We start from the raw sequence: 27,936 nt of genomic DNA, 5'->3' as shown, positions 1-27,936 counted from the left end.
ACATCTGTACCACATAACAATATGCTCAGACACATAAAAAAATGTTAAACAATGAGAAAGTGAACTTCTGTGGCTCAGAATACCTTGGGTTAGGTCCACATACTACACACACAAGGAAGAACTGGTCAGATTTATTTTAAGTTGTCATTAACAATTCCAAACAATTTATTAAAACACAATGATTCAACACAAAGCCTGGAATTGAGATGTTTTCCAATTATTTTCATTTATCCTATACATGACCCCAACCCCCCTCCAAAATAAAGTACACTATAAATAATCCAATGGAGTAAAATGGAACATTTCATCAATATTTAATTACTCACCATAAGACATACATCACCACAGAGGACTTCAGTTCAGTCTTATTTTACATAAGACAACTAAAAAGGTTACAAAAGAACATTTTTTAATACATTTAACATTTTTCTCTTCCAAGTAGAATCACTGACCATTTAATACATGATCCTTCTTTTGTCTCCCTTTTAAAAACCATTTCCAGTGGTTCACCACTGTCTTGCCCTCTTATTCTTTCAAGGTGGACATGACAATGAATGGATTTTGGCACATGCCCAACATATGTGACCAGCATTTTACATATGTACATTAAAAATATTTGGTGTGATTTTCCAAAGATGCATGAGTATGGAATCCATTCTAGAGTTTACTTACAAATAACTACTCTTGCAGTGGGAGGACTCTACTCCCACAGCTGTAACAGTCTGATGAATGCAAGTATCAATTGCAAGTGTGAAATTCTGACTTTACTTCAGTTCTACAAAGAAAAACGCTTACATTTCATGTCTTACATTTTGTGTCTTCATTACAAGATGGGAAACAATTGTTTACATCAAATTTCATAGAAAAGTGTAAAAGGAAACTGTCAACTTAGATGGTTGGAGTTTTTTAGAAAATTAAGTCACTATTTCAGGACTTTATTTCTGATGAGGCTTTAATCCCCTCTATATTGACAGAGTTGAGAAAACTAAATACAACTTAAATTCCAAAGAAATTGGAATTTTAATCCCCACCTCCCCCCAAACACACACACACACACACACACACACACACACACACACACACACATACAATAAGCTACTTTGCTGTATTTTTCAATGGAAATGCTAACTTTGAAGAGGGATGGAGGCCATGTGTCTTTTGTCTTGGGAGCACACAGAATCTGAATGGATTTTTTTTTAAAAGTTTGCACAATGGTTCATTGTAACTGGCATTTAAAGTTCATGAAACTCAATAATGCCCATTACAAATAACTGTACAAAATGGATAACAAAAATAATTGGCTAACTTAAAATAAAAAAAAGGAACCACCTTTGTTTAACTGAATCATATAAATATCTTACTAAGTATAACCAATGTCATTGGGAGACTGTAGAAACTGCTTAAGGTAGTTTAGTCTATAACAACATAGTGATAGGCTTTTCAAGGTATTTTTTGAACTCGGCAAGCCACTGAGCTCCAACTGCTCCATCCACAACCCTATGGTCACAGCTGAGAGTAACAGACATCATGCTGGCTACATCAAATCTAAGGAAAAAAAAGAAGCATTAAATAAGTTAATTTTTTTTTTAGGTTTTTTGCAAGACAAATGGGGTTAAGTGGCTTGCCCAAGGCCATACAGTTAGGTTAATTATTAAGTGTCTGAGACCATATAACCCAGCTAACTCCTGACTCCAGGACCAGTGCTTTATCCACTGGGCCACCTAGTCACCCCAATAAGTTAAAATGTTGCCCCAAAGCTGTAACATTTTAACTATGGCAATTCCCTCCCTCCCCTAATTTCACTGCTTGAAAAGACGGATCCAAAAGCTTAACTGTGGTCCTTTAATGTCCAAGAAAGATTTTCAATAGGGAATTAATAGATTGCTGCATCCAAAAAAATAGAGACATTCTGTCTTCAAAGAATTGAATTCTACACTTCTAATTTCATTTATCTTGTTCTGATACATAAATGCATCAAGATATGAACTGTAAAAGTTTTAGTAGAAGTCTAATATTTCAGCACTTACCCTTTTTCATTATCTGATGGAACCAGCCTCTTCTCTGAAGCACCAATTGCCAAAATACATGCTTGAGGTGGATTAATAATGGCAGAGAAATTCTTAATTCCAAACATACCTAAATTGGAGATGGTAAAAGTACCACCCTAAGAAAGAGAAAAAAGAATGTAATATTACAAAAGACTAATTTATTCCTTCAAATATGTAAGTTATTGGATTACATAAACGTAATAACATTACCTATACATTACATAAATAGGCAATGTTATAAAGTCTAAACTTTTGTTTTACAACTACTCAGGAATTTTTATTACATCAGAAAATGTATGTTCCATTTAAAGATGAACAGACTTCATCTTAGTTAAACTCAATTTTATTACATTCTATTTATTCATTCAATTTAGGCTAACAAGATTAAGTTGTTGTAAAAACTACCTAGGTACACAAGTTAGAAGGACGTTTAAAATCCAGAATCTCACTATTCTTTAAGCATGTCTATCATAATAGCAGGTGATAAGATCAATGGGCAAAAACAAATTATTTACCTGGAATTCATGTGGCTGAAGTTTTCCCTCTCGTGCTTTGGTTGCTAAGGAAACTACATCATTAGCGATGGTCTCCAGTCCTTTTATATGTGCATTAAAAACAATAGGAGTGATAAGTCCAGAAGGAGTACTGACTGCAACACTAACATCAACAACATGATTTCTGTTTGGAAAAGAAATAAAAAATAATAGAACCTGAATAATTGCCAAATCATTAAGCATTTCTTTTGAACAAAGGATGTTTTTTAAAATATATATTTAAGGCAATGGGATTAAGTGAGGCCACATTTGAACTCAAGACCAGTGCTCTAGCTGCATCACAAAGGAAGTTTAAAAAAAAAATTTATGAAGTAATCTTAGTCATAGCTGACATGTAATGTTTTATGACCAAAATGATGGCGATCCCAGAAGAGAGCTCATGTCTAGCTGAATTATGAAAAGATTCCTTGAAGAGATCCTAAGTATGAGAGGGGCACTCTTGAAAGGTGTGGTATCTTTTTTTCATGTGGAGATGGAATTGTTAAGTATACTGAAGTGAAGGATACCATTTATGGATGAATGGGACCAGATGGTCACTGAGGTTGTCCCTTCTGACCCTTAAATTCTATCACTCTGTAAAGCTGTATTATGTTATCTACCCTAGGACCTTATCACAGACTAGAATTTATCAGAGGGTGAATATTCTCAGCTTTGGAAGGGGGAGTGGGACAAATCTGGAGAAACACAAGATATATAAAATAAGATCAATTTGGCAGAAGGGAAGGCTCATGGTTCATGTAGGAAATATTCTATCTACAATAACAAACTGGGGCCAAAATGTAGAGTACCTCAAATGGTCAGTCTAAGGAGTTTGAACTTCATCCTAAAAATCAGGGAGTTCAACACCCAAAGGGTAACAAAAATGTGCAATACCCTTTGATCCAGCAATAGCATTACTGGGTCTGTACCCTGAAGAGATGATGAAAAAGGGTAAAAACATCACTTGCACAAAAATATTCATAGCAGCCCTGTTTGTGGTGGCAAAGAATTGGAAATCAAGTAAAATGTCCTTCAATTAGAGAATGGCTTAGCAGACTGTGGTATATGTATGTCATGGAACACTATTGTTCTATTAGAAACCGGGAGGGATGGAAATTCAGGGAAGCCTGGAGGGATTTGCATGAACTGATGCTGAGTGACTGATGCAGATCAAGAACATTGTACACCATAATAGCAACATGGGGGTGATGATCAACCTTGATGGATTTGCTCATTCTATCTGTGCAATAACCAGGGACAATTTTGGGCTATTTGCAATGGAGAATACCATCTATATCCAGAGAAAAAATTGTGGAGTTTGAACAAAGACCAAAGACTATTACCTTCAATTTAGGGAAAAACTCGTTATCTTATTATGTAATTTTGCTATCTTTTATACTTCAATTTTCTTCCTTAAGGATATTTCTCACTCATCACATTCAACTGAGATCAATGTATATCATGGAAACAATATAAAGACTAACAGAATGCCTTGTGCGGGGGATGGGGAGAGGGAAGTAAGATTAGGGGGAAAAATTGTTAAAACTCAAAAAATAAACTTTTTATATTTCAAAAAAAAATCAGGGAGTTCATCTGTGGCCTTTTTAAAAAAAAATTAGTATTTTGGGGGCAGCTAGGTGGGGTGCGGTGGATGGAGAACCGGCCCTGGAATCAGGAGGACCCGAGTTCAAATCCCACCTCAGACACTTAATAATAATTGCCTAGCTGTGTGACCTTAGGCAAGTCATTTAATCCCATTGCCTTGAATAATTTTATTTAAATTCTTCATTAAAAAATTTTTTTGAAAACATCAATAATTAATTTCTTTCATAATTCCTATGCCTTATATTCTTAAAAATATTATTCTGAGAACAGCAGCCTTCAGACTGCCAAAGATTCCTGACACAAAATAACAGACATTTGAAGATTTTGGAACTGGTTAACAATTTTAAAATTATACAAATACAAGTGCATATGTGCAATATATATGTTGCTGTCTATTAACTAAGCCAGCTATTTGGTGCAGGTTTAGATGAAAAGATAAAAAGTTGAGATTAGTGGTACCTTTTAGGAAAAACAAACAAAGATACAATCTACTTTCAGCTACAGTCACTAACTACAAAAGTTGTATTATTTGTAATTCAATCTGTTTTCCCAGTTGGTCCATAATCTTGGTTCAGGAAAACTTTGTTGGACATGAAGCTGGTGTGCAGGTTGCTCTAGTTTCCCAGGAGTCCACAACTATTTGAATTTAGCAATTTAACAACTGGTGAGGTAGATAATGCAAATATCCCCAGTTTTAGAAGAGGTAACTAAGGCTCACAATGGTTGTTACATGCTCAAGGTCACAGTCAGGTTTTTGAACCAATCTTTCCACAATGACACACCTCCTAAGACTACTAACCTAGTGATTCTCCAACTTAGTCATATTGGCTAAAAGTAAAGACAAAGACTCCACAGATTCCATATTGGCCTTTTCTCTTTGATTGTGGTATCAAACATGTGAGAAGTATCTTCAGTAGTCATTCAGGGACTATTTATCAAACAAAGAAAATATTTGGCCTCTGTCCCAGGACTCAGGGACCTAGTAAGAGGTGGGCAAGTAAAGAAAAGAAAACAGAGGCTTTATTAAGGTGTGCTAATTTGTACTACATTGGTGTTTCTTAAAACAGGGCTAAAAGATCAAAGGGACTTGCCCAACTTATTACAAAATGGTTTGTAAATGGGCCTTAAATCAAAGTTTTCTCATACTAACCTTTAGGGTATGGGAAGGGTAAGGAAGGCAATAAGCATTTCTATAGCACTGTGTTAAGCACTTATTATAAATATTATCTCATTTGAGCTTCCTAAGGCTGGGAGGTAGGAACTATTATCCCCATTTTCTTGGTCAGGAAAATAAGAAAAACAGAGGTTAAGTGACTTGTCCAAGCTTACAGGGCTAATTCATAAGGCCTGATTTGAACTCTCTTCCTGACTCCAAAAGCAGTTCTCTCTCCACTATGCCTATGTAAGCATTTATACAACGCTTTCTCTTTGTACTGAACACTAAGAGTTTATAACATAATTTAGCATTCAACCAAATACTATTTTTGTATTGTTTCGAATTGTTTCATATGTAGAAATTATTTTTACCACCAGAAGTTTATCTAGGAAAATAAACCTTTCTTTTCTATTTTTAACCTGGTTCTCCATCAACTATCACAATGCTGGAGACATATATATATATATGGCACTTAATACTTAGCAATAGCTTACCTCAATAAAGTATACTTACTGCCTTATAACTGTGTCCATCCAAGAAGAATTAGCTTCTGGTACTTTCAAACATGCCAAAGCAGAAGCTTTAATGATAAAGTCATTGACAGAAATTTTACTGGTTCCTGCTAATGTCTGTAAAGAAAAAAAGACAACCTGTTTGCCATTTCTTTGTTTTTGGGGGGATTTTTTTAGGTTTTTGCAAGGCAATGGGATTAAGTGGCTTGCCCAAGGCCACACAGCTAGGTTAATTATTAAGTGTCTGAGGCCGGATTTGAACTCAAGTACTCCTGACTCCAGGGCTGGTGCTCTATCCACTGCGCCACCTTAGTCACCCCCATTGCCATTGCTTTATTCCACAAAGCCTCAAATTACAAAATCTTAAAAGGAAAGAAATTAAATGATGCAAAATCTAATAATCTGAAAAGATTGATAGAAATGTTATTTTAAAATTTTAGTATAAAACAAGATATTAGACACATTAAATGTTTTAGTAAAATGTTTGATTTTTTTTGAGAAAAAATTTAGTATAAATTCTCCCAGTTAATGTAAGATTAGCAGATGAAGTTCAATTAATTAACATTTCTTTTTTGCATCTTCAATTCTGGAACATTAGTTCAGAGTTCTAATCCATATCCAGCAGGAAAATCTGAGATCTGTGATCCAAACTTAAATTTCACTTGCTTTTCTATGAAATAAAATTTTTTTTAGTTTTTGTTGTGAAATGAAATTTAAAAGTGAAAGATGCCATTATACAATCTGGGAAAAACTGCTAGACAAAAACAATTATAAACATTTGATTGGGAGCAGCTAGGTGGCACAGTGGATAAAGCCGGTACCAGCCCTGGAGTCAGGAGTACCTGGGTTCAAATCCGGTCTCAGACACTTAATAATTACCTAGCTGTGTGGCCTTGGGCAAGTCACTTAACCCCATTTGCCTTGCAAAAACCTAAAAAAAAATTTGATTGAGGGAAAAAAAATAAAGAAAAGACAACAGCACAGTAAAGAAGAAAAGCACTAGATGACGAGTTAAATGACCTGGTTTCAAATTCCCATCTCTTACAAGTCACGAGATATACTGGACAAGACATTTAGTTTCTCTAAGCCTCCAATGCCTTGTCTTTATAACAAAATAGTAACAATGCCACCTACCTCATTAGGTAGCTGTGAGAAAAATGCTCTGTGAACTATTAAATGCTAAATAAATACGAATGTTATAAAAGTGGCACTATTTTATGCAGAATTCAGAAGTGTGATTAAAGGAAAGATATATATATATATATATTACACACACACACACAAAACAATCTGAGTAATGACGAGCATGATTTGCAAGTTTTGTAGTTAAGGTTGAGTATTTAAATCAAAGCATGCTGCTAATCACTAAGTAGTAGTACATACTTCTATTAAGTACTGAAATTGGATTTCAGGTGAAAATCCTAGTATAGAACAAATACTATAATGGACACAATGAACAGGTATTGTACTGGATGTCAAATCACCAAAGAAACAGATCAAGTGGTAATAAAAACTCCCTCTCCTCAATTTCAATACTGTCTACCTCACCGAGACTGTCATTATTTCCAATATCTGTTGCTACCTCAATAGCCTAACTCAACCATATAAAATGTTGCTTCTCCAACATCTCCTTCCTCTTTATTCCATTCCAGTCCTCCTTAGACAGTCTATGATCATTCTGATGTCCACAGAACCCCAGTGTTAGAATTGCAATAAAACTTAGTACAAATCCAGTCTAATGATCTCATTTTATATACTGGGAAGGGGAGGAGGAGAAGGAAAATGGAGGACACTCAATAAAGCTCAAATAGACAAATGGCTTGCCCAAACGTTAGTGGCAGAGGTAAGACAAGAACCCAGTTCTTCTGATTCCCCTTCTCCTCAACCAAGATTCCTTCCAGTAAGGCAGATTTTTACTTTAGTCATTGTCCCAAAATGAAATATCCCCCAAATTCCATATTATCTCTCAAGGAACAACCTAAACTTTATCCCCTTTCCCAACCATTCTCAATGACTCCTCAAATTCTTACTGCAGGACATTTAGCACTGAACTATGTTGCAGTTACACTGCAGTTACATATTGTATTTGTCATTATAAGCTCTTGGAAAGTAGGAATTGTGTTTTATTGTTCTTCTACAAGGCTGATCTCCTATAAGGAACAGAATACTTAGAAGATGTAATCACAAAACATTAAGATATCTGTGCTAGATAAAATTTACTCAGTACTAATGGTACTTTATGAAAAATAAAAACAAATTCTCAGGTGATTTTGTTAAAATAAAGTCAATCAGGGATTGGTGACAATACACAATACATACCACTACACCTTCAAAGAGGACCACACCAACCAACAAATAATTGGAGGCATGAGTTGCACAGATCTAGTATAAAGACAAAACACATAGGGGAAAAAATTATTCCCAGATAAGAATTACCCAACATCTTACCATGTTGAGTTCTTTCCGTACTTCTAAAACTTCACCCATGTTTACATCAATAGAAAGATAATAATGAGGTATTGTTTGTTTGGACTGCATTAACCGCTGGGCAATAACCTAAAACAAAACAAAAAAAGAAAGACACTTGGGGCAGACTTGTAAATAATAACATATAAAAATTTCACTATTTAACCTCCCTCCTGCCAGACCCATCAAAATCTTTAAAATTATTAACTGTCAAACCAATTAGCAAGAAAACAAGTCAGTAGGATTAAGGAATGGATTTTGCATTCTATCTTAGTATTTTCTTATTCTATTAATTAAAGCACAACAAAGTTATTGATTAATCCCAAGTACCTCAACATCTTAAAGCCATCTCACCCCTCAATTAAGAAATCACTTGGTCACCTAGCAACTTAATAGTAAACCCAAGAGCTGTTTCTAGATTTATAAAAAGCACACTTACTCTACGAATATTGCTGATTGGGATATCTGTGAAAACACCAGTAGGAACAGCTGCCACTTCTGGAGCTGGTGGTGGCATGGCAGCTATTGGAGCAGGAGCCTGTGGACAAAGAGGTTAAAAGAACTCTTTAAAAATTAGGAACCAATCTTAGAATAACCTATTCTATGATTCTTAATGGGCAATTCAAAATTGACAAATGATCTATTTAGAGATACTGGAGTGAAAATTCAGTTTCTCAAAAAGAATGGTCATTTCTAAGATGGGACCTGTTTCTCAATTTTGAATCCATTTTTACTAAGCATTATTTCACCTAAATCACAATCTATACCATTGAATTTTTAGACTGAAATATTTTCTCCCTATATTTTTACAGAAATGAATAAACTTTTAAAATAAGGTTGTTCTACTTATGTAGAAAAAAGAGCAATCATCACCCCATTCCAGAGCTTGGTGGGAAAGTACGGTTTAAAAGGATAGTGAGTTGGGCTTAGAAGTTCAAAAGATACAAGTTAATAAATTTCTGCATCTGACATGAACTGGCTATGACCACAGACAAACTGAATAACCTCACAACAGGTAATTCTCTAAATTCACCAAGTGCAGAATAGCTGCTAATGTGCAAATGTAGAAGCTTCCTCACTGGAAGATCCCTACATGAAATAAAAGAACTGAATTTAAAAAAATACTGTTTAGTATTTATATTAAGGTTTATAGTAATTTAGTCAATTTAAATTAATTTATTAAATTAAATTTAATTAATTAATTTAAATTAATTAAGATTTATATTAATCTTAATAATTGCAATTATTAAGTGGTTTATGAGCATGAATCTCTAACCTAAACAGCCTAATGAAGGCAAAGGTAGGAATGTTGATGTGAATGAGTTATATCTGCTCTGTATACAGTCCCAGATTTAAACCAGTAACCAGGACCATTTATACTCTTTAACAACTGGGATTTGATAAAATTATGTGAAGATACTGCTGGCAAATCCTAGATGACTAATACTTGAAAATCTCAAAACAAATCTGAATAGTAATATATCTTTGAACATCAAGGATAGAACACTTAAATTTAAACAGAAACAAAAATTTGTATTTCTGGTATCAATTTCACATAACAGTACTGAATATAGTATTAGGAATGAAGAGTGTTGCAACAGAACTATTTACTCTTTATAGAGAATAAATAAAAAGGACCAAGTTTAACTCACAGGAGCAGCCTTTGAAGGCACAAAGGATTCAATGTCTTTCTTGATGATTCTGCCATCCGGCCCTGTTCCTGCAAAACATACGAGAATATAACTGGATTTCTTGTTGTTGTCATTGCTGTTATTGCTGCTGACTCAAGCAACCTAGCACTGACAAAGATTTCTCCTTGTTCCTCTAACTTACTAAAATATGAATTTGCCTAAGTCCAACTATCATTCTTCAATATGTGAAAGTAAACCATGTACAAAATTGTTTTTGGTGGTTTGGGGTTTTTTTTGCAAGGCAATGGAGTTAAGTGACTTGCCCAAGGTCACAAAGCTAAGTAATTAGTGTTTGAGGCTAGATTTGAACTCAGGTCTGCCTGACTCCAGGGCACTGCACCACCTAGCTGCCTCCTAGAATTTTTTGTAGTCTAGTTCTCCTATACCATACACAGTCAACCAGGATGCAGTGGATAGAGCCTTGGGTCTGGTATAATGAAGACATGTGTTCAAGTATGGCATCAGACCACCTACTAATTGTGTAACCCTGGGCAAATCACTTAACTTCTGCCTGCCTCAGTTTTGTCATCTATAAAGTGGGGATAAGTGGCTACCTTCCAGGTCTGTTGTGAGAATCAAATAAAATAATTTTCAAGTGCCTGGCACTTGTCATTATTAACAGAAGCAGAAAAGGGTGGCTCCTCCCCATAAAGATAGATATACTACTCATGTCCAAAGGAGAAAAATGATCACAAAACATGCCTTTAAAACTTCTGTTCACAGCCTGTTTCCACTGGATATGCAGTTAAGGGAGGGAAACAATTCCCATTTTGAAAAACAATTTGGAATTATGTTAAAAAAAAAGTAGTTAGTCCATTTCCCCTGACCCAGAGATCTCACTGCTAGATAAATATCCCAAGATAGAAAGACTTCCTGTGCAATAACATATTCAGAGTAATAACTTTTTTGTGATAGCAAAAAACTGAAACAAAGGTGCTGCTCACTGATTGGAGAATGGCTAAACAAACTGGTACATCAATGTGTTTGAATATCATTGTGGATTAAGAAATGATAAATGTGAAGAATACAGAAAAACACAAAATAAGGTAAAGTAAGATAAACAGAACCAAGAAAACAATCAATATACAGATAAAAACAACAATGTAAATGGAAACAAAAGTCTCAAAACTAAATACCACATAATATTCATAATAGTAATGACCAAGAAGACCAGAGGAATATGAGAATTTACCCTCTCCTTTGTGTGGGGACAGAAGGGAAAAGGCAAGAATGGAAATCTACTGAAGTAGAATATAGTATATACTGTTGACCTTTATTTGATGGATTAATCTTTTCTTTTTTATAAGGAAAAGAGAGAATCATATTGGGAAATGAAGGTAATTTTTTTTTAAATCAAACATTTAATATGGCTTTGAGAGAAAGTCTTACCTTTTACTTGTGTAAGATCAATCCCTTTCTCTGCTGCCAATTTCTTTGCAAGTGGACTCACAAATATCCTTCCTTTTGTACTAGCAGGAGTGGCTGGACGGGTAGCTGAAGGTGCACTGACTGTAGTTTGGGGAGTAGGAGGAACAGCAGCCACCTTACAAGAAAAGGAGTGATAGAATTAGTATCCCATTGGTAAGATTTATCTCCAAGTTCAAGAGGTGATATTTTCAGGGGCAGCAAGATGGTACAGTGGATAGAGCACTGATCCTGGATTCAGGAGGACCTGAGTTGAAATATGACCTCAGATACTTAAAAATTACCTAGCTGTGTGAACTTGGGCAAGTCATTTAACCCCATTACCTTGCAAAAACAAAAAAAAAATTCTAAGTCAGTGACTATTTTAATTACCTCATTTTTATTTTTCTGAGAGTTATATAGCTCCTTAATTTTCATAACATCCTAGTACACCAAAAGGTCAAGTATAAAGTCAGTTTTTACATGTACAAGAGGTGATCAAAAATACTATCTTGTTGGTAAATACACATGAGATTAATTTTTAAATTATCTTAGGTAACAATCAACATTATTTTAAGCTTAAGTACATGAATAAATCTAGAGCACAGAGCTACTTCAACTAGAATGCTATTTTTGGAGTCCATAGCATAGAAACATATTATAGCTGAAATAGTATGTGAAAAGTAACATGACAATGTGGATAGAACCTTGAAAATGGAGCCAGGAAGACTCAATTCAAATTCTACCTGGCTGCATGACCCTGGCCAAATCACTTAACCTGAGTTTTTTCTTCATCTTGATGACCTCTAATTTTATAATCTTCTAAAGCTCTGAAATAACCTTTTTTTAAAACACAGGAAATCTACACTGTTATTTTGTCATGCTAATGGAAAGGATTCCAGTGTATTACAAATATTTATATTTAGCTTTTGGTTGGTTTTTTAAAAAAGACATTTTTCTGGGTCAAATCCAGTTGTGATACATAAGCACCAGATACAAATACAAAGAGGACTGTTAGTGACAAATTCTGTCACATACTAGATGAATGACCTGACTTAAAAGCTTAGAACCTCGTGAATGTTAAAAAAAGAAAAAATGCCAATAATAAATAAACTTGTCAAAATATATGAGAGAAAAGGTATATTTTCTATGATATATTTTCTATAACCAGGTCAAGAGTCTTAGGTGTTTGGCTTTTTCCAAAAACACACTAGTACAAATTAATATTGATTTATATAGTTAAAACACTTTAGCATAGACTAGCAAAGTAAAATAAGAATATAGACAGGCAGGCTTAAATATTAGCCTAAGATAACCTTTCAGTTATTTACTAGATGAGACTTTTTCATATGATTTCTAAGAAAAGAAATATAACCAAATGGTGGTAGTTACAAAGAAAGTGAATTTTAACCCACTATGGAAGAATAAAAGTTGTCCAAATTTTTTTTTTCATGACACAATGAACTTCATCTCTAGAACTTTTCAACAAGAAGCTGGGCAGCTCTTTTCTCAGAGATACTATAGAGAGGTGATTCATCCACTACCTGGGAAATTAAACTACTGGCCTCTATAAAGTCCTTCCAATTCTTTGATTCTAAGATTCCAATAGAGTGAGAAATGAAATCTTACCTTTGAAAAGCATGAGATTCTAGATCTAAAGCAGGAAGACAACATGTCACACCAATACTTGGAACATTTCAGTATGTTTTGGTCTCAGCAATAGGTTCCAAAAGAGCAGGCAACATAGCTATAAGGGTCAAACTATTCACCATTAGGTGAATACCTTTGAGGGATCAAAGAATATTACCCTCTCCCATCTCCTCAAATTCAGAGACATATTTACCGGAGGTGGGGTAGGTGGTGGTGCTTGGGGTTTTATATCAGTGACTTCAGTTGGCCTATAGTCAGCAAATGCAGCAATATCTGCTTCTTTTTCTACAATGATACAGAGGGGTGTTCCTAGAGGGACATCTCTTGTGCCTTCAGGGATAAGAATTTTTGCCAGGTATCCCTCCTCTTGTACTTCAAAACCTTTAATAAAAAGAAAAAATTAATGTCAAAAAGGTTTCTATTATTCCACATCATTCAAAGCATGGAGCTCTTAAATGAAAATTCATTTTATATTATCAGAAACCACTATTGACAGATTTTAAAGGGAAACATCTATTGAATCATATAAGGTGAATAAAATTAAGTTCATGGTTTTGTGAAGATAATTTTTAAAATTTTTTTAAATTTATTTCAGGCAATGGGTTAATTGACTTGCCCGAGATCACACTGTGCCACCTAGCTGCCCTAATGCTTAGTTTTTAGTTTAGCATGAGAGAAAACTATAGCTTATTATAGTTCTGAATAGAAATTACTCCCCTATCATCCCAGAGCACAAGAAGTGTTAAGGGGACAAACATACCAAAGAATAATTTTATATATATGTAATTTTATAGTGTCTGAGACTGGATTTGAACTCAGGTCCACCTGACTCCAGGGCACTGTGCCACCTAGCTTCCTCCTAGAACTTTTCATAGTCTAGTTCTCCTATACCATACACAGTCAACCAGGATGCAGTGGATAGAGCTTTGGGTCTGGAATTAGGAAGATGTGTTCAAGTATATATATATATATATATATATATACACTTACATATATACATATATAATTATAAACCACAATATGATAATATAAAATAATATAATATTTATTGACTTTCAATGAGCCCAATGGTACTAGCACAGGTCTGAACATTACACTCTGGAAAAATAAAATAACAGACAATACGGGGGAATCCAATGATCAGTTCAGACAATTCATGTCTCTCTATGAATGCAAGTATACATAATATTTTTCTATTTGGAACTGGTTTGAGTCAAGTACCAATAACCATCTTCATAGATCTGAGAAAGTGAATACTTCATTTTCTGCCTAAATCAGAGGCAGGCTGTAAGCTTCTATATATCTAGTGCAGTAAAACTAAGAAATTCATACTATACTGAATAATGACCAAGAAATCAAAATAGAAATTGGAATAAGTGACTTCTTCCAACCCAGAACAGCACAAATAGTCATCTGGAACATCCTGTCAGCAAAGTCAGGGCCAGACCAGGAAACACTCCAAGTGCCACCAAAGACACACATGTAGCTTGCAATAGTCTGTGACCAGGAGCAGCAATGGTGAAGGACAGTTTTGAAAAAGCTGTAAAGGTGATTTAAAGACTATCTGAGGGGCAGCTAGGAGGCACAGAGGATAGAGCACTGGCTGTGTGACCTTGGGGCAAGCCACTTAACCCCGTTGCCTTAAATAAATTTTAAAAAATTAACAATAGAGCACTGGAGTCAGGAGGACTTGAATTCAAATCTGGTCTTAGACACTTAATAATTACCTAGCTGGTAACCTTGGGCAAGTCACTTCACCCCATTGCCTTGCAAAAAAACCAACAAAAAAACAAAGACTACCTGAACAGGAACCAAAGAGAAGTTCATGACTACATGAACAAAAATATTAAAACAAAGTCTAAAGACTGGGGGGGGTTTTGGAGAAATCAGCGAACTTCCCAAAAGCTATGATCAAAAAAAGAGCCAAGAAATCACAAAAACTGTCCAGATCTATTAGAACCAGAGAACACAACGAAACTAAAAGACTCATCACTTTCTGAAAGAAAATCCAAATAACAATTCCTAGAAATTTCAGTCAAAATCCTAAACTTCCAGGTTGAAGGAAAAAAAACCGTGAGCTGCCAAGTACCAAAGAATTACCATCAATATCACGACTTAAAGGGTGTATCACTATAAAGAAGTAAAGACCTTGATACACTATTATAAAAGATAGAAGAGTTATAGCATTACAACCAAGAATTATATCCAACAAAACTAAATATATTACAGGGGAAAAAAATGGAAGATTTTAAGTACTCCTGATTAAAAGAGCTAAATAGAAACTGAAATGCAATCACAGGAGTCAAGAGAATTTTAAAAAAGATAAATATGTATGAGTAATTTTAGAAGTGACTAGAGAAGAATAAAGAAGAAGAAGGGGAAAGAAAGAAAAGACAGGAGGTTACTGGTAAAGGAGAGAGGAGCTAAGATAGAGGGCAAACTAAGGGAAGGATTTTAGCCATAAATAAAACATACTCTTGACTTCAGAAGGTGGATTAGGAAGAGGGACTTAAGAGAAAAGAGTAAGAACCTGTGAGATAGAGGGGTATAATAAACAAGGGGAACAGAAAAGGGACAAAAGAGCAGGAGCCTGAATCGAGTATAGTTCACTAATGCTAAACACACTCCCCTCTCACCATTCTTTTTATTTAATAGAGCACAGAAAGTATAGGACATAGAGAAAAAAAAGTACAAGATAACAGGATGGAGAAAAATAGCCAATTACCAATATAAACTGTGGATGCTAAAGATGAACTCATTCATCAAAAACAGACTAACAGGGGCAGCTAGCTGGCGCAGTGGATAGAGCACAGGCCCTGGAGTCAGGAAGACCTGAGTTCAAATCCAGTCTCAGACACTTAATAATTACCTAGCTGTGTGAACCTGGCAAAGTCATTTAACCTCACTGCCTTGCAAAAAAAAAAAAAAAAATCAGGCATAGCACTCAAGATCTCAAAGTGTCAGTAAAAATAACTGATTAGAAGAAAAACAAAGGAACTCATCATGCTTAAAGGCACTCTAGACAACAAACTAATAATACCAATACTTAACTTATAGGATCAAATGGCATAGCATCCAAATACTTAAAAGGAAGATTAAACAAGGGAAAATAGACAGTAAAACTATATGAGGGAATCTCAAAGTACTCCTTTTAGACTTAAACAAGTCTAACAAACAAAACAAGGGAAAAAACCAAGAAAGAAATTAAGGTTCTGAATAGAATTTTATAAAAGTTAGAGGTAACAGGTTTCTGGCAAAGTTTTCTGGCAAATACTAAGAACAGGAGTCTACAAACTTCTCAACACAGTATGGTACCTTTACAAAAATTACCATGTATTAAATCATTAAAAAAAAAAACACCCCACAAATAAATGCAGAAAAGCAGAACTACTATACACATCCTTTACTGACCACAAGGCAATGAAAATCCAATTCAATAAAAAGCCATCCTAAATAATCAGTAGCTCAAAGAACAAATCACATAAACAATAGATAATTTTTAAAATAATAACAATGAGACAACATACCAAAATTTGGGGGATGGAGCCAAAGCAGTCCTTAGGGGAAAATTTATATCTCTAAGTACTTTTCATCAACAAAAAAAAAGAGAGAGAAAAGACCAATGAATTGGGCATGTAACTAAAAAAAACCCCAGCAAGCCAATGAACTTAAAAAATCCAAATAAATACCAAAATTAAAATCTGAAAACCAAATACCCCACCTTCACTCAATTATTAATAGTTTTAAATTTTTAATTTGGTTAAAAATAAAAGACAAATTGTAGTATGAAAAATGAAAATTCATATCAAATGAAATTTAAACTATTTGCCCAACAACATACCACTAAAACTAATCACTTGAGAAAATTTAAAAATATAAAATGCCCACATTAAATAATGCACCTTACTGAAAATCATAAGTGAACTCCAAAAGAGATTATGTAGCTTTGTTTTGTATTTGCTTCCTTTTCTTTCCTCCTTGTTTATAAGAATACCTCTCTAAAGTCTATCTTTCTTCCCAGAAATAGCTAAAGAATAGGATATGTCACAATCATTGCTTGTGAAACAAATTCTAGTCCAATTTCTAAACTGACATTGCACTGAGTAGATGAGAATTCCATATGTCACTGACAAATGAGCAAGCATACAGCCATTTTCATTCTTAAACTTGTCCTTAACAAGATAAATTCTACCAGTTAGAAAAATCTTCATGTTATCATACAAAATTTATCACACTATCTTTACAGGGTAGGGTAGCAATCTCCTACCATACAGCTAGGTACCTTTTTCAGTTTCTGAGGTAAAAAAACTCACCTATAGGGGTGGCTGGGTGGCGCAGTGGACAGAACACCGGCCCTGGAGTCAGGAATACCCGATTTCAAATCCAGCCTCAGACACTTAATAATTGCCTAGCTGTGTGGCCTTGGGCAAGCCACTTAACCCCAATGCCTTTCAAAAAAACCTAAAAATACAAAAAAAAAAAACCTCACCTATTGTGGCTTTGTCAGTTTCTATCTCAGCAAGCAAGTCTCCTTCATTCAATTTCTCCCCCACCTTCTTCTCCCACCTCTGAACTGTGCCCATAGTCATGGTGGGAGACAGGGCAGGTAGCACGACCTACAAAAAAAGGGAAAACACTTAAATACATATTGCTTTACAGCAAGAGGCAAGTTCAATGGGCACAAAAAGCTAGAAGGAAAGAACCAGGTAGGCACTCTGTCAAGTATCTGTAAATAATGAGATTTTCTTAAACCACATTCATTGAAATAACAATTTTATGGAATAGAAATGACTCATAATTAAATCTTGCAGTGCTCACGAGGAAAGCAGCTTAGTGTCAATAATTTCCCAATATCTTAATTGTATTTTACCTCCAACAGTATGATTTCCCTGAAATAGGAATCTAAATATTCATGAAAACTCATCTCTTCCTCCAAAGATGACTACGAAATCTGTTGAGATTTCCCTCTTAAGGTATCTCATAATATAGTGAACCCATTCCCTGGACAATTAGCATTAATTGCACAATAAAAAGATAAATATAGTTTCTTTTCTAGCTATGACAATATATTCTTATAATAAATTCAAGTTTCTATTTTTTATGGAATACCCATGGTCCCAACTTAAGTTTGCTGTATTCTGACAGATGAGAATTTTTTGGTCTTTTTTTTTATATTCAAAATAAGTATTCTTAAAGATTTTGAGTTTTACAATTTTTCCCCAACCTTACTTCCCTCACCCCCCCAGAAAGCAATCTGTCAGTCTTTACTTTGTTTCTATGTTGTACATTGATCCAAACTGAGTGTGATGAGAAAGAAATCATATCCTTAAGGAAGAAACAAAAAGTATACCAGATAACAAGATCAGACAATAAGATATGGTTTTCCCCCCTAAATTAAAGGGAATAGTCCTTGAATTTTGTTCAAACTCCACAGCTCTTTATCTGGATACAGATGGTACTCTCCATTGCAGACAGGCCCAAATTGTCCCCGGTTGTTGCACTGATGGAACAAGCAAGTCCATCAAGGTTGAACATCACCACCCCCCATGTTGCTGTTATGGTGTACAGTATTTTTCTGGTTCTGCTCATCTCACTCAGCATCAGTTCATGCAAATCCCTCCAGGCTTCCCTGAATTCCCATCCCTCCTGGTTTCTAATAGAACAATAGTGTTCCATGACACACATATACCACAGTTTGCTAAGCCATTCCCCAACTGAAGGACATTTACTTGATTTCCAATTCTTTGCCACCACAAACAGGGTTGCTATATTTTTGTACAAGTGATGTTTTTACCCTTTTTTCATCATCTCTTCAGGGTATAGACCCAGTAGTGGTATTGCTGGGTCAAAGGGCATGCTCATTTTTGTTGCCCTTTGGGCATAGTTCCAAATAGCTCTCCAGAAAGGTTGGATGAGTTCACAGCTCCACCAACAGTGTAATAATAGTGTCCCAGACTTCCCACAACTCTTCCAACAATGATCATTATCCTTTCTGGTCATATTGGCCAGTCTGAGAGGTGTGAGGTGGTACCTCAGAGAAGCTTTAATTTGCATTTCTCTAATTAATGATTTAGAGCAATTTTTCATATGACTATGGATTGCTTTTATCTCCTCATCTGTAAATTGCCTTTGCATATCCTTTGACCATTTGTCAATTGGGGAATGGCCTTTTGTTTTAAAAATATGACTCAGTTCTCTGTATATTTTAGAAATGAGTCCTTTGTCAGAATCATTAGTTGTAAAGATTGTTTCCCAATTTACTATATTTCTTTTGATCTTGGTTACAGTGATTTTTATCTGTGCAAAAGCTTTTTAATTTAATGTAATCGAAATCATCTAGTTTGTTTTTGGTGATGTTCTCCATCTCTTCTTTAGTCATAAACTGCTCCCCTTTCCATAGATCTGACAGGCAAACTAGTCCTTGATCTTCTAATTTGCTTATAGTGTTGTTTTTTTATGACTAAATCCTGTAACCATTTGGATCTTATCTTGGTAACGGGTGTGAGGTGTTGGTCTAATCTAAGTTTCTTCCATACTAACTTCCAATTTTCCCAACAGTTTTTAATCAAAGAGAGAGTTTTTATCCCAATAGCTGGACTCTTTGGATTTATCAAACAGCAGATTACTGGAGCAGCTAGGTGTCGAAGTGGATAGAGCACCAGCCCTGGAGTCAAAAGTACCTGAGTTCAAATCCCAGCTCAGACACATAGTAATTACCTAGCTAGGTGGCCTTGGGCAAGCCACTTAATCCCACTGCCTTGCAAAAACTAAAACAAAAGAACAAAAAAAAAAACCAAAACAGCAGATTACTATAATCATTTCCTGCTATTGCACCTAGTCTACTCCACTGGTCCACCACTCTATTTCTTAGCCAATACCAAACAGTTTTGATGACTGATGCTTTATAATATAATTTTAGATCAGGTAGGGCTAAGCCCCCTTCAAGAGAAGTATTCTTGACACAATTCAGGGTTATCTTTTCAAGATCTGTAATGTAAATCAAGACATGCATTTAACAGGAAATTTTAACTTTCCATAGCAGGCTCTGTAGCATTTTTTTTTCTAAAGACTATTTAGAAGCATATCAAAGAGTCACAATAATTTTTTTTAGGTTTTTTCCCCCCCAAGACAAATAGGGTTAAGTGGCTTGCCCAAGGCCACACAGCTAGGTCATTATTATCTGAGGCTGGATTTGAATTCAGGTATTCCTGACTCCAGGGCTGATGCTCTCTATACATTGTGCCACCTAGCAGCCCCCTACAATAATTCTTTAATCACCATGAAGATGGTCCATCACTTTTACTCAGATACCCCCCTAACAGCAAAAAAAGGTGATTCAGACCAAAATCAATATTCTTTCAAAGGTAGGTCATCATTTATTTGATTCTTAAAGTTAATTTGAAAATCTATGAATTATCTAAGATATATGATTAAAGCAGAGTCTGAGTATGACACACAACTGAGAAAATAACAAAAGAAAGAACACAACTAAACCTTAATCAATGGAACACACTGGCTCTTTGTAAAATGACCAATGATACAGAGTGAAGAAATATAAACTTAAACTGAATGTACCACCTTCTTATTGTTAAAAATAGCAAGTGGGTTTTAAGAGTATGAATGATACTGTACCCTGCCCCCCCCCAAAGAAACAGTTCCTCTTTGAAAACATCTACAAAATGCCACAAAGTGACAATTAGAGGGAGGCTGGTTTGAACCAAGTTTGGGGTTCCCATTCTTTAACTCTAAAACAAATAAATATATCTATCATGAATAGATACTAGATCTCTTTCAAACAACTTCTGATCTAACTCAATGTTTATCTTGCTAATTATGATTTAATAAAAAATATTTATAGTGAGAGGGTCCTATTTAATGGCTTATGTTTCTAAACATATAAGATGCTTATTTACACATATTAAAAACCATTTGGTTGTCATCAGTTTCCTAACTTAATAAACTCTTATTAATGTGGCTGTTTTATGTAGCAGAAAGCTATATCTAGGGTAAATGAAAAGAGAGGAACCAGGTCTATAATCATGTAGGAAAGGAATTTAACAAACACTTCTGTATTTAAATTGTAAGTTTACAAAGAAAAAACTGTAAATATTGATTATGAGTTTAATTTACTATACCTGCACTGTCCCTGTCATGTAAAGGAAGCTTTAAACACCTACCTCAGAAAGGTCAAAGGAGTCGTTCAAGGTCACAGGTGGTAATAAAATTTATTTCCTACCTTAAATTCTTATTAAATGTAAGGGACTGTGGTAAACAGTAGGAACAGACACAAAGACACAAACTTATTTTACATCCTAGCTCTTAAAAGGCTCATGTTTAACTGAGGAATTCAGGTACAGTATTAAGTAAACAGACAAGGAAAGAAGAGTAAAAACTAACAGAATCAAAGACTTTCCCTAGACCAGAGTTTTAAAGGAACTTAATAGGTCTCAGGTTAAGCCCACCTTGGTTATTCTTTTTTTTTTTTTTAAAGTTTTTGCAAGGCAATGGGGTTAATGGCTTGTCCAAGGCCACACACAGCTAGGTAATCATTGAGTGTCTGAGGCCAGATTTGAACTCAGGTACTCCTGACTCCAGGGCCAGTGCCCCATCCATTAAGCCACCTGGCCACCCCCACCTTGGTTATTCTTAAGGCACAGATAGGAGGAGTACTTGTAAATAGCAATTGTTTCTTTTTTGTTTTTTGTTTTGGCCAAAGGGGTCTGACCCCTCCCAGATAGATATTTTTCCTATGCAAAAGAGGTCACGGAGAAATTTTGAAGTCTTGTCTTCCCAGTTAGTTTGGGGTTTTTTTTTTTGACCAGGTAAAAATGGTCATTCTTTGCCTAATCTTTCACCAAATGGCCATTGTCTCAGTCAAACTGTGATTGCTCCAAAAGACCAAGGTCTCCCACTGCATCCTGGGCCTTCCTCAGTTATCCTGATCATATCTGACCACAGGACCCAGAGAACTGAAGAAAAAATGAGGTTGGTGACTATGAGTTCCCTTCACTTAAGTCCAATCTAATTACTTTGCAAATTCAATTACAAAGTATTTTTGAAAAGCATCCATTAAGGTGAAGTAAACCCTCGAGGCATGGGAACAGAGATTTCAAGTTAGTTATTTACTCCTAAATGGCAATTGTTTCATCTTAGTAATAGTTTGTCCTTCATTCTTAAAGAAGCAGAGAGAGAGAGAAGGTGGCAACAAGCCTTTGAACTGGATTGGGGAGATGCAGTGCTAAGTCATCAGTTTCACTTTCTCCAGAACCATCTGAGTCCACAGGCTAGACTGGAGACGGCCCAAGATGCAAGGCAATCAGGGTGAACTGGCTGGCTCAAAGTCACACAATTAGAAAGTGTTAAGTATCTAAGGTCTGATTTGAAGTCCAGATTCCAAGGCAGCTAAGATGAAGCAGTGAATAGATATTGGCTCCCTGTAAAATGACTGAACTATTTCAGATTTCAGTTTCTAAGCTTATCCAAGATAAATCTCTCTCTCTCTCTCTCTCTCTCTCTCTCTCTCTCTCTCTCTCTCTCACACACACACACACACACACACACACACACACACACACACACACACACGAATAATTAAGGGGAAATTCTTGAGAAAGTTCAACAGTTAGATTTTACCTGCATATGAGTAGGATATGAGCTACCTGGCGCCTGGGCAGAAGGTGATGAAGCCACAGAAGCAGGGGGAGGTGCAGTAGAAGCCTGTGGGGTGGCAACTGCTGTGGAATCCAGGGTATAATTTTTAAATGCATCTATATCCTCTGCCCTAAGATGTAAAGAAAACACAAAGACACTTCAGTTAACCTTGTGAGTCATACAGGGAAAGAAACTTCAGACCATCCTTCAATTCTAGGTTCAAACATACTAATTAACTCATGATAGAAATTTTCAAAGAGATGAAATCATTAAAGTACTTACTTTTCCTTTTTTTGGTAATTTTTAAAATTATACATTTAAATATAAAGTGAGAAAAAAAATTTCCATGTATAGAATAGACAAATACAAAATGTGGGAAAAAGTGCCATTTACCCAGCAGACCAGAAAGGATTCAATAAAAAACAATAAATTTCAACTTCAAGAAAACTCAAATAGATTTCAAAGCTTCCCATCTTTTCTTTGCTACCTTATTGGTTTTCTTTTGTTCTACTGCACACTTATGTTCCCCCCACTTCTGTACCAAAAGGAAGCTACAGCTACACATGGTGCTACATATATACACACACACACACACACACACACACACACATATATCTATATGTATATACACACACATATCCATACAGAGATCACTAGAAACATATAAACATATAGGTATATAACACACATATATATATGCAAGTCTTATTATGTTTATTTCCTATCACTCCTTTCTCTGAAGATGTTCAGCAACTCCCTCATAAGTTCAAGTCTTTCCATGCTTTTCTAAATCAACCAGCTCATCATTTCCTACACTACAGCAATATTCCTTTCAGAATCCAAATAACATTTTTCTTCATAGGAACTTTATAGGTATAAATCATAGGATTTGGATATTTATAATAAAATAACTTGATTGTCCAAAATTGTACTTAAAACAATACTGTTGTTACTACATAAAACTGTCTCATGATTCTGCTCATTTCACTCATTATTTCAAGGTTTCTCTTTGTTTTTCTAAAATCTTTGAGAGTACTCCTTTAAGCAGAGCAATATTTCATCATGAACATATACCAATTTGTTTAGCCATTCCTCAACTGATGAGCATCTCCACAATTTCCAGTTCTCTGCCATCACAAAGAGCTGAAATAAATATTTTAGAACAAGTTGGTTCTTTTCCACTTTCTCTAATCATCTTGGAAAACAGACCAAATAATGGTATTGCTGGATCAAAAAGTGCAGGCAATTTAATAAGTCTTTGGGTATAATTCCAAATCTCTCTCCAAAATGGCTGAATCACAGCTCAAGATCCACCAACAGTGACTGAAGGTCCCAAGTTTCCCACATGTCCAACATTTGTCATTTTCCCCTTCTATCATTTTAGCCAATCTGATAGATCTAAAATGCTATCTCAAGGTTGCTTTAATTTGCATTTCTCCAATCAATAATGATTGAGAACATTTTTTCATAGGACTATAAATTGTTTTGGTTTCTTCAGAAAGCTGACTATTCATATCCTTTAATTTTTTATCAACTGAGAATGACTCAATTTCTCACAGATTTGACAAAGTTCTTTATATATGAGGTGAGACATTTAAGTAACCGTCAACAAAATTTTTCCTCTAGTTTTCCGTTTTCCATCAGTATTTGGCAACATTTGTTTTGTTTGTACAAAACTTTAATTTTATGTAATCAAAATTATCCATTTTATATCTCACAGAACTTTCAGTGTTGTTGGTTCATGAATTACTGATCTATTCATAAGGTAATATGTTCCATGTTCTTCATATTTTCTTATAACATCTCACTTTTTATCCATGTCATTTTAACCTCATCTTGGTAAATGGTCTAAGATAATTAGTCTCTGGCCAACTGCTGCCAGTTTTACCACAAATTGTTTCCTACCAAATAATGAATCCTTACCCCAAAAACTTGTTATACTTGTCAAAAAAACCTGAATAACTATATTTGTTTGCTGTTGTAAATTGGGTCTACTCTATTCCACAGTTCCACTTTTCTATTTCTTAGCCAGTAACAAAGTTTTAATAATTGCTGCCTTATAATACAGCCTAAGACTGGTACTGCTAAAACCTCCTTCCAGTACATTTTTCAATTAGTTCTTTGATAATTTTGACCTTTTGTTCTTCCAAGTGAATTTTTTTAGCTCCAAAAATAATTTTTTGCATACTGCAGATTGTTGATAAAATTGTCGTTTTTATTATATTGGCCCTGCCTACCCAAGAACGATTAATATTTCTCTATTTAAATCTGATTTTGTTTTTTGTACAAAATTTTTTATGGTTTTATTCATATAGATCCTGGGTTTGTTTTTGTATTTTATACTGTCTAGAGTTATTTTAAATAGGTTATCTATAGTTAACTCCTCCTACAGAATCCTATTGATAATATATAGGAATGTTGATGATTTATGTGGATTTATTTAATATCCTGCTACTTTGCTGAAATTATTATGCTTTTAGTTTTCTTTAGAATTTTTCAAGTATATATCATCTGCAAAAAGAAATAGTTTCATTACTCCATTCCCTATTCTGATTCCTTTTACTACTTTTTCTTCTCTGACTGCTAGAATTTCCAATAAAATATTGAATAATATTGGTTGAGTACTTACTTTTCAACAGTGATACAGATGATTGCTCCAATTGGAACATCTCTAGTACCTTCTGGAACAATTATCTTAGCCAGGTAGCACTCTTCTAAACTCTCAAATCCAACAGTGGCTTTATCTGTTTCAACCTTTAAACAGAAGGCATGGGATATTTAAGTAGTTAGACTGAACAGTTTGTTAACATAATTTGGCATTTAAAAGTTCACAGATTAAGTAAAAAAAAAAGATCAATAGAAGCTATTAAAGACTTCTCAGATAAAAGTTACCTGAAAAACTTATCAAAGATATCTTGCAAAGTTTCAGATTACCCCAGGAAACTAAAAATTAGCTTATCGAAGCTAGTTATGAAGCACCTCGATCTGAAAGGTTTTAAAGTTTAGCATCTCTCCAAGCGAACTACTTACTTCTGCTATAAGGTCGCCCTCATTGATCTTTTCACCTTCTTTTTTCTCCCAGCGGGCAATGGTGCCCGCCTGCATCGTGGGGGAAAGAGAAGGCAAAGGGACCTGGAGAGAAAAGAGAGATACCTGCTTTCAAAGAAGAGCTCGGTACTGCTTCTCACCTCTTTACAGGCCCCTCACTGGCTCCCGGGCCCCCCTCTGCAGCCCGGTGGGATGCCCCGTTAATGCCTCCCTGGGCTGGGTGGATCTGGCAGGAAGAATGCTACCTTTCGGTTGACATTTCCAACCTGTCACTCGGCCGCAGTCCCAGAAGCGCCTCAAGTTCCCTCCGGGATTCCATGGGGGAGGGGAGGGGAGGGGGAGGGGGAGGGGCGGGATGGGAAGGAACTCCGGGGCAGAGGTCTCATCCGGGTCAGGCCTGGAAGGCCCCCGGCCTCCGGGCCAGGCAGGGGCCGGGCGGCCTCACCTTCTGGTGGGGGGGCAGGCTGTACCAGCGCCGGCCCGGCGTCCCTAAGCACCGCAGCAGGAGGAGGCGAGGCCGCGGCGTGGTGCCCGAGCCGGGGCCAGGGGCCCAGTCCTGCAGCGCCCGAGCCCCGCCGTGGGAAGAGCGCGCGAGCTTTGGGGTCGCACTGGGGACTGACGCCGGCCGGCCCGGGGTGTCCCTCGGGGCCGCGGCCGGGCTCCCCAACGCGGCCCGTGGGGCCGCACACCGGGCCCGCCGCGCGCACACCCGCCACATCGTGCCGCCGAGAGCCTGCGCCCGGGACCGGGAGCCGGAGCCGCCGCCGTCTCCTGAGTGACCTCCCCGGCGACAGCGCAGCACTGCCGTCAACCGCGCCGCGCCATACGGTCGCCCGGTGTCGTAAATGAGTGAGGGAAGCCCCGCCCCCGGGAGGCCCGCCCCGCCCCCGGGAGGCCCGCCCCCGGGAGGCCCGCCCCGCCCCCCGGGACTCCCTTTCAACTCAGCCGGCTCAGTTCCGGAGAAGGGATGGACGTGGGGCGGGGCGCCGGAGCGCGAGGGGCGGGGCGTCGGGGCGCGGGGCGGGGCGCCGGAGCGCGAGGGGCGGGGAGTCGGGGCGCGGGGGCGGGGCGTCGGAGCGCGGGGGCGGGGCGTCGGGGCGCGGGGGCGGGGCGTCGGAGCGCGTGAGGCGGGAGCGAGCAATGGGGAGGCCCCGGAGCTGGGCCGGGAAAGAGGAGAGAGGGAGGGGCGAGGAGGGAAGGGGAGGAGAGGGGGTCGTGCCCCGCGGTACCCCCGCCCCCCTTCCCTCCAATAGGAAGCCGGGAGGGCTTCGGAGAGATCAGATTCTCCCGTTATTTGAGGATGCCTTATTAATAGGAAAGTCAAAATTATAGAGCACCGGCCCTGGAGGCAGGAGGACCCGAGTTCAAATCCGCCCTCAGACGCTTCTAAATTGCCAGCTGTGTGACCTTGGGCAAGCCACTTAACCCCATTGCCTTGCAAAAGAAAAAAAAAAGATTACAGTGTTTGTTTAATCAGGAAAGAAGGTCGTAGATTTATAAATGGAAAACCCTTAAAGTTGTCTGGTCCATTTTACAGATGAGAACACGGAGGCCCCCTTGTTCACCAAGGTACACAAGGAATAAAGAGCAGAATCAGGGTTTGTCTTCAGTGCCTTACACTATGGCACCGCGGATGGCCGCCTGCCCACCCTCAAGTGTGACCCTGGAAAAGTCGCTTCCCTCTGTATGCCTTGGTTCCCTGGTCTCTAAGATGAGTAAATCACTATGTCTTTGCCAAGAAATCGGAGATGGGATCACTAAGAGTAGGCCTGGACTAAACAAGAACAGATTCCAGTGCTACACTTTGAGCTTTTATAGCCAGAGCTAGAGATATACAAGGACTTGCCCAAAATTGCTAGTCCCTTGGTTCAAAATGTGGTTCCTGTTCCACAAGAACACACTGGGACTTGTTCAAATGCAAAAGTTTGAGCTAATGATCCCCAGCATCCAAAAGGTGGGACTCCCAACTTCTGGGTTCCTGGCCTTAAATTTGAGGCTGGGAGAAATAGAGAAGGTGAATTCTCTTGCTAAAATTACCCAACGGAGGTGAGCCATTACATCAGACAAGTAGCCCCACCTGCCTGCCTAAGGTTACTATTGTGTAATCAAAAGATTTCTACCATAGCATAACTGATTCCATTCAAGTGTCAAGCTAGGAAGTTTGAAAAAGTC

General features: G+C 37.0%; 1 protein-coding gene across 1 annotated transcript; it reads right to left on the bottom strand.

Annotated features, from left to right (window-relative positions):
* Nucleotides 1-119: 119 nt before the first annotated feature.
* DLAT (dihydrolipoamide S-acetyltransferase) lies at nucleotides 120-26,533 on the bottom strand. Its single transcript, XM_074216673.1, has 14 exons — nucleotides 26,210-26,533; nucleotides 25,747-25,848; nucleotides 25,346-25,470; nucleotides 22,699-22,846; nucleotides 17,555-17,681; nucleotides 13,259-13,446; nucleotides 11,401-11,554; nucleotides 9,973-10,040; nucleotides 8,760-8,858; nucleotides 8,303-8,410; nucleotides 5,856-5,971; nucleotides 2,564-2,726; nucleotides 2,028-2,164; nucleotides 120-1,545 (listed from the first exon to the last, which is right to left on the bottom strand). The coding sequence occupies exons 1-14, from the start codon at nucleotides 26,480-26,482 to the stop codon at nucleotides 1,416-1,418; spliced, it is 1,938 nt and encodes a 645-aa protein (XP_074072774.1). The 5' UTR covers nucleotides 26,483-26,533; the 3' UTR covers nucleotides 120-1,415.
* Nucleotides 26,534-27,936: the final 1,403 nt, after the last annotated feature.

The sequence above is a fragment of the Macrotis lagotis genome, chromosome 1 (assembly GCF_037893015.1).
Source record: "Macrotis lagotis isolate mMagLag1 chromosome 1, bilby.v1.9.chrom.fasta, whole genome shotgun sequence".
In the NCBI taxonomy this organism is placed as follows: domain Eukaryota; kingdom Metazoa; phylum Chordata; class Mammalia; order Peramelemorphia; family Peramelidae; genus Macrotis; species Macrotis lagotis.
The sequence above is the reverse complement of the archived record's forward strand: the minus strand, read 5'-3'. Positions and strand labels throughout refer to the sequence as shown.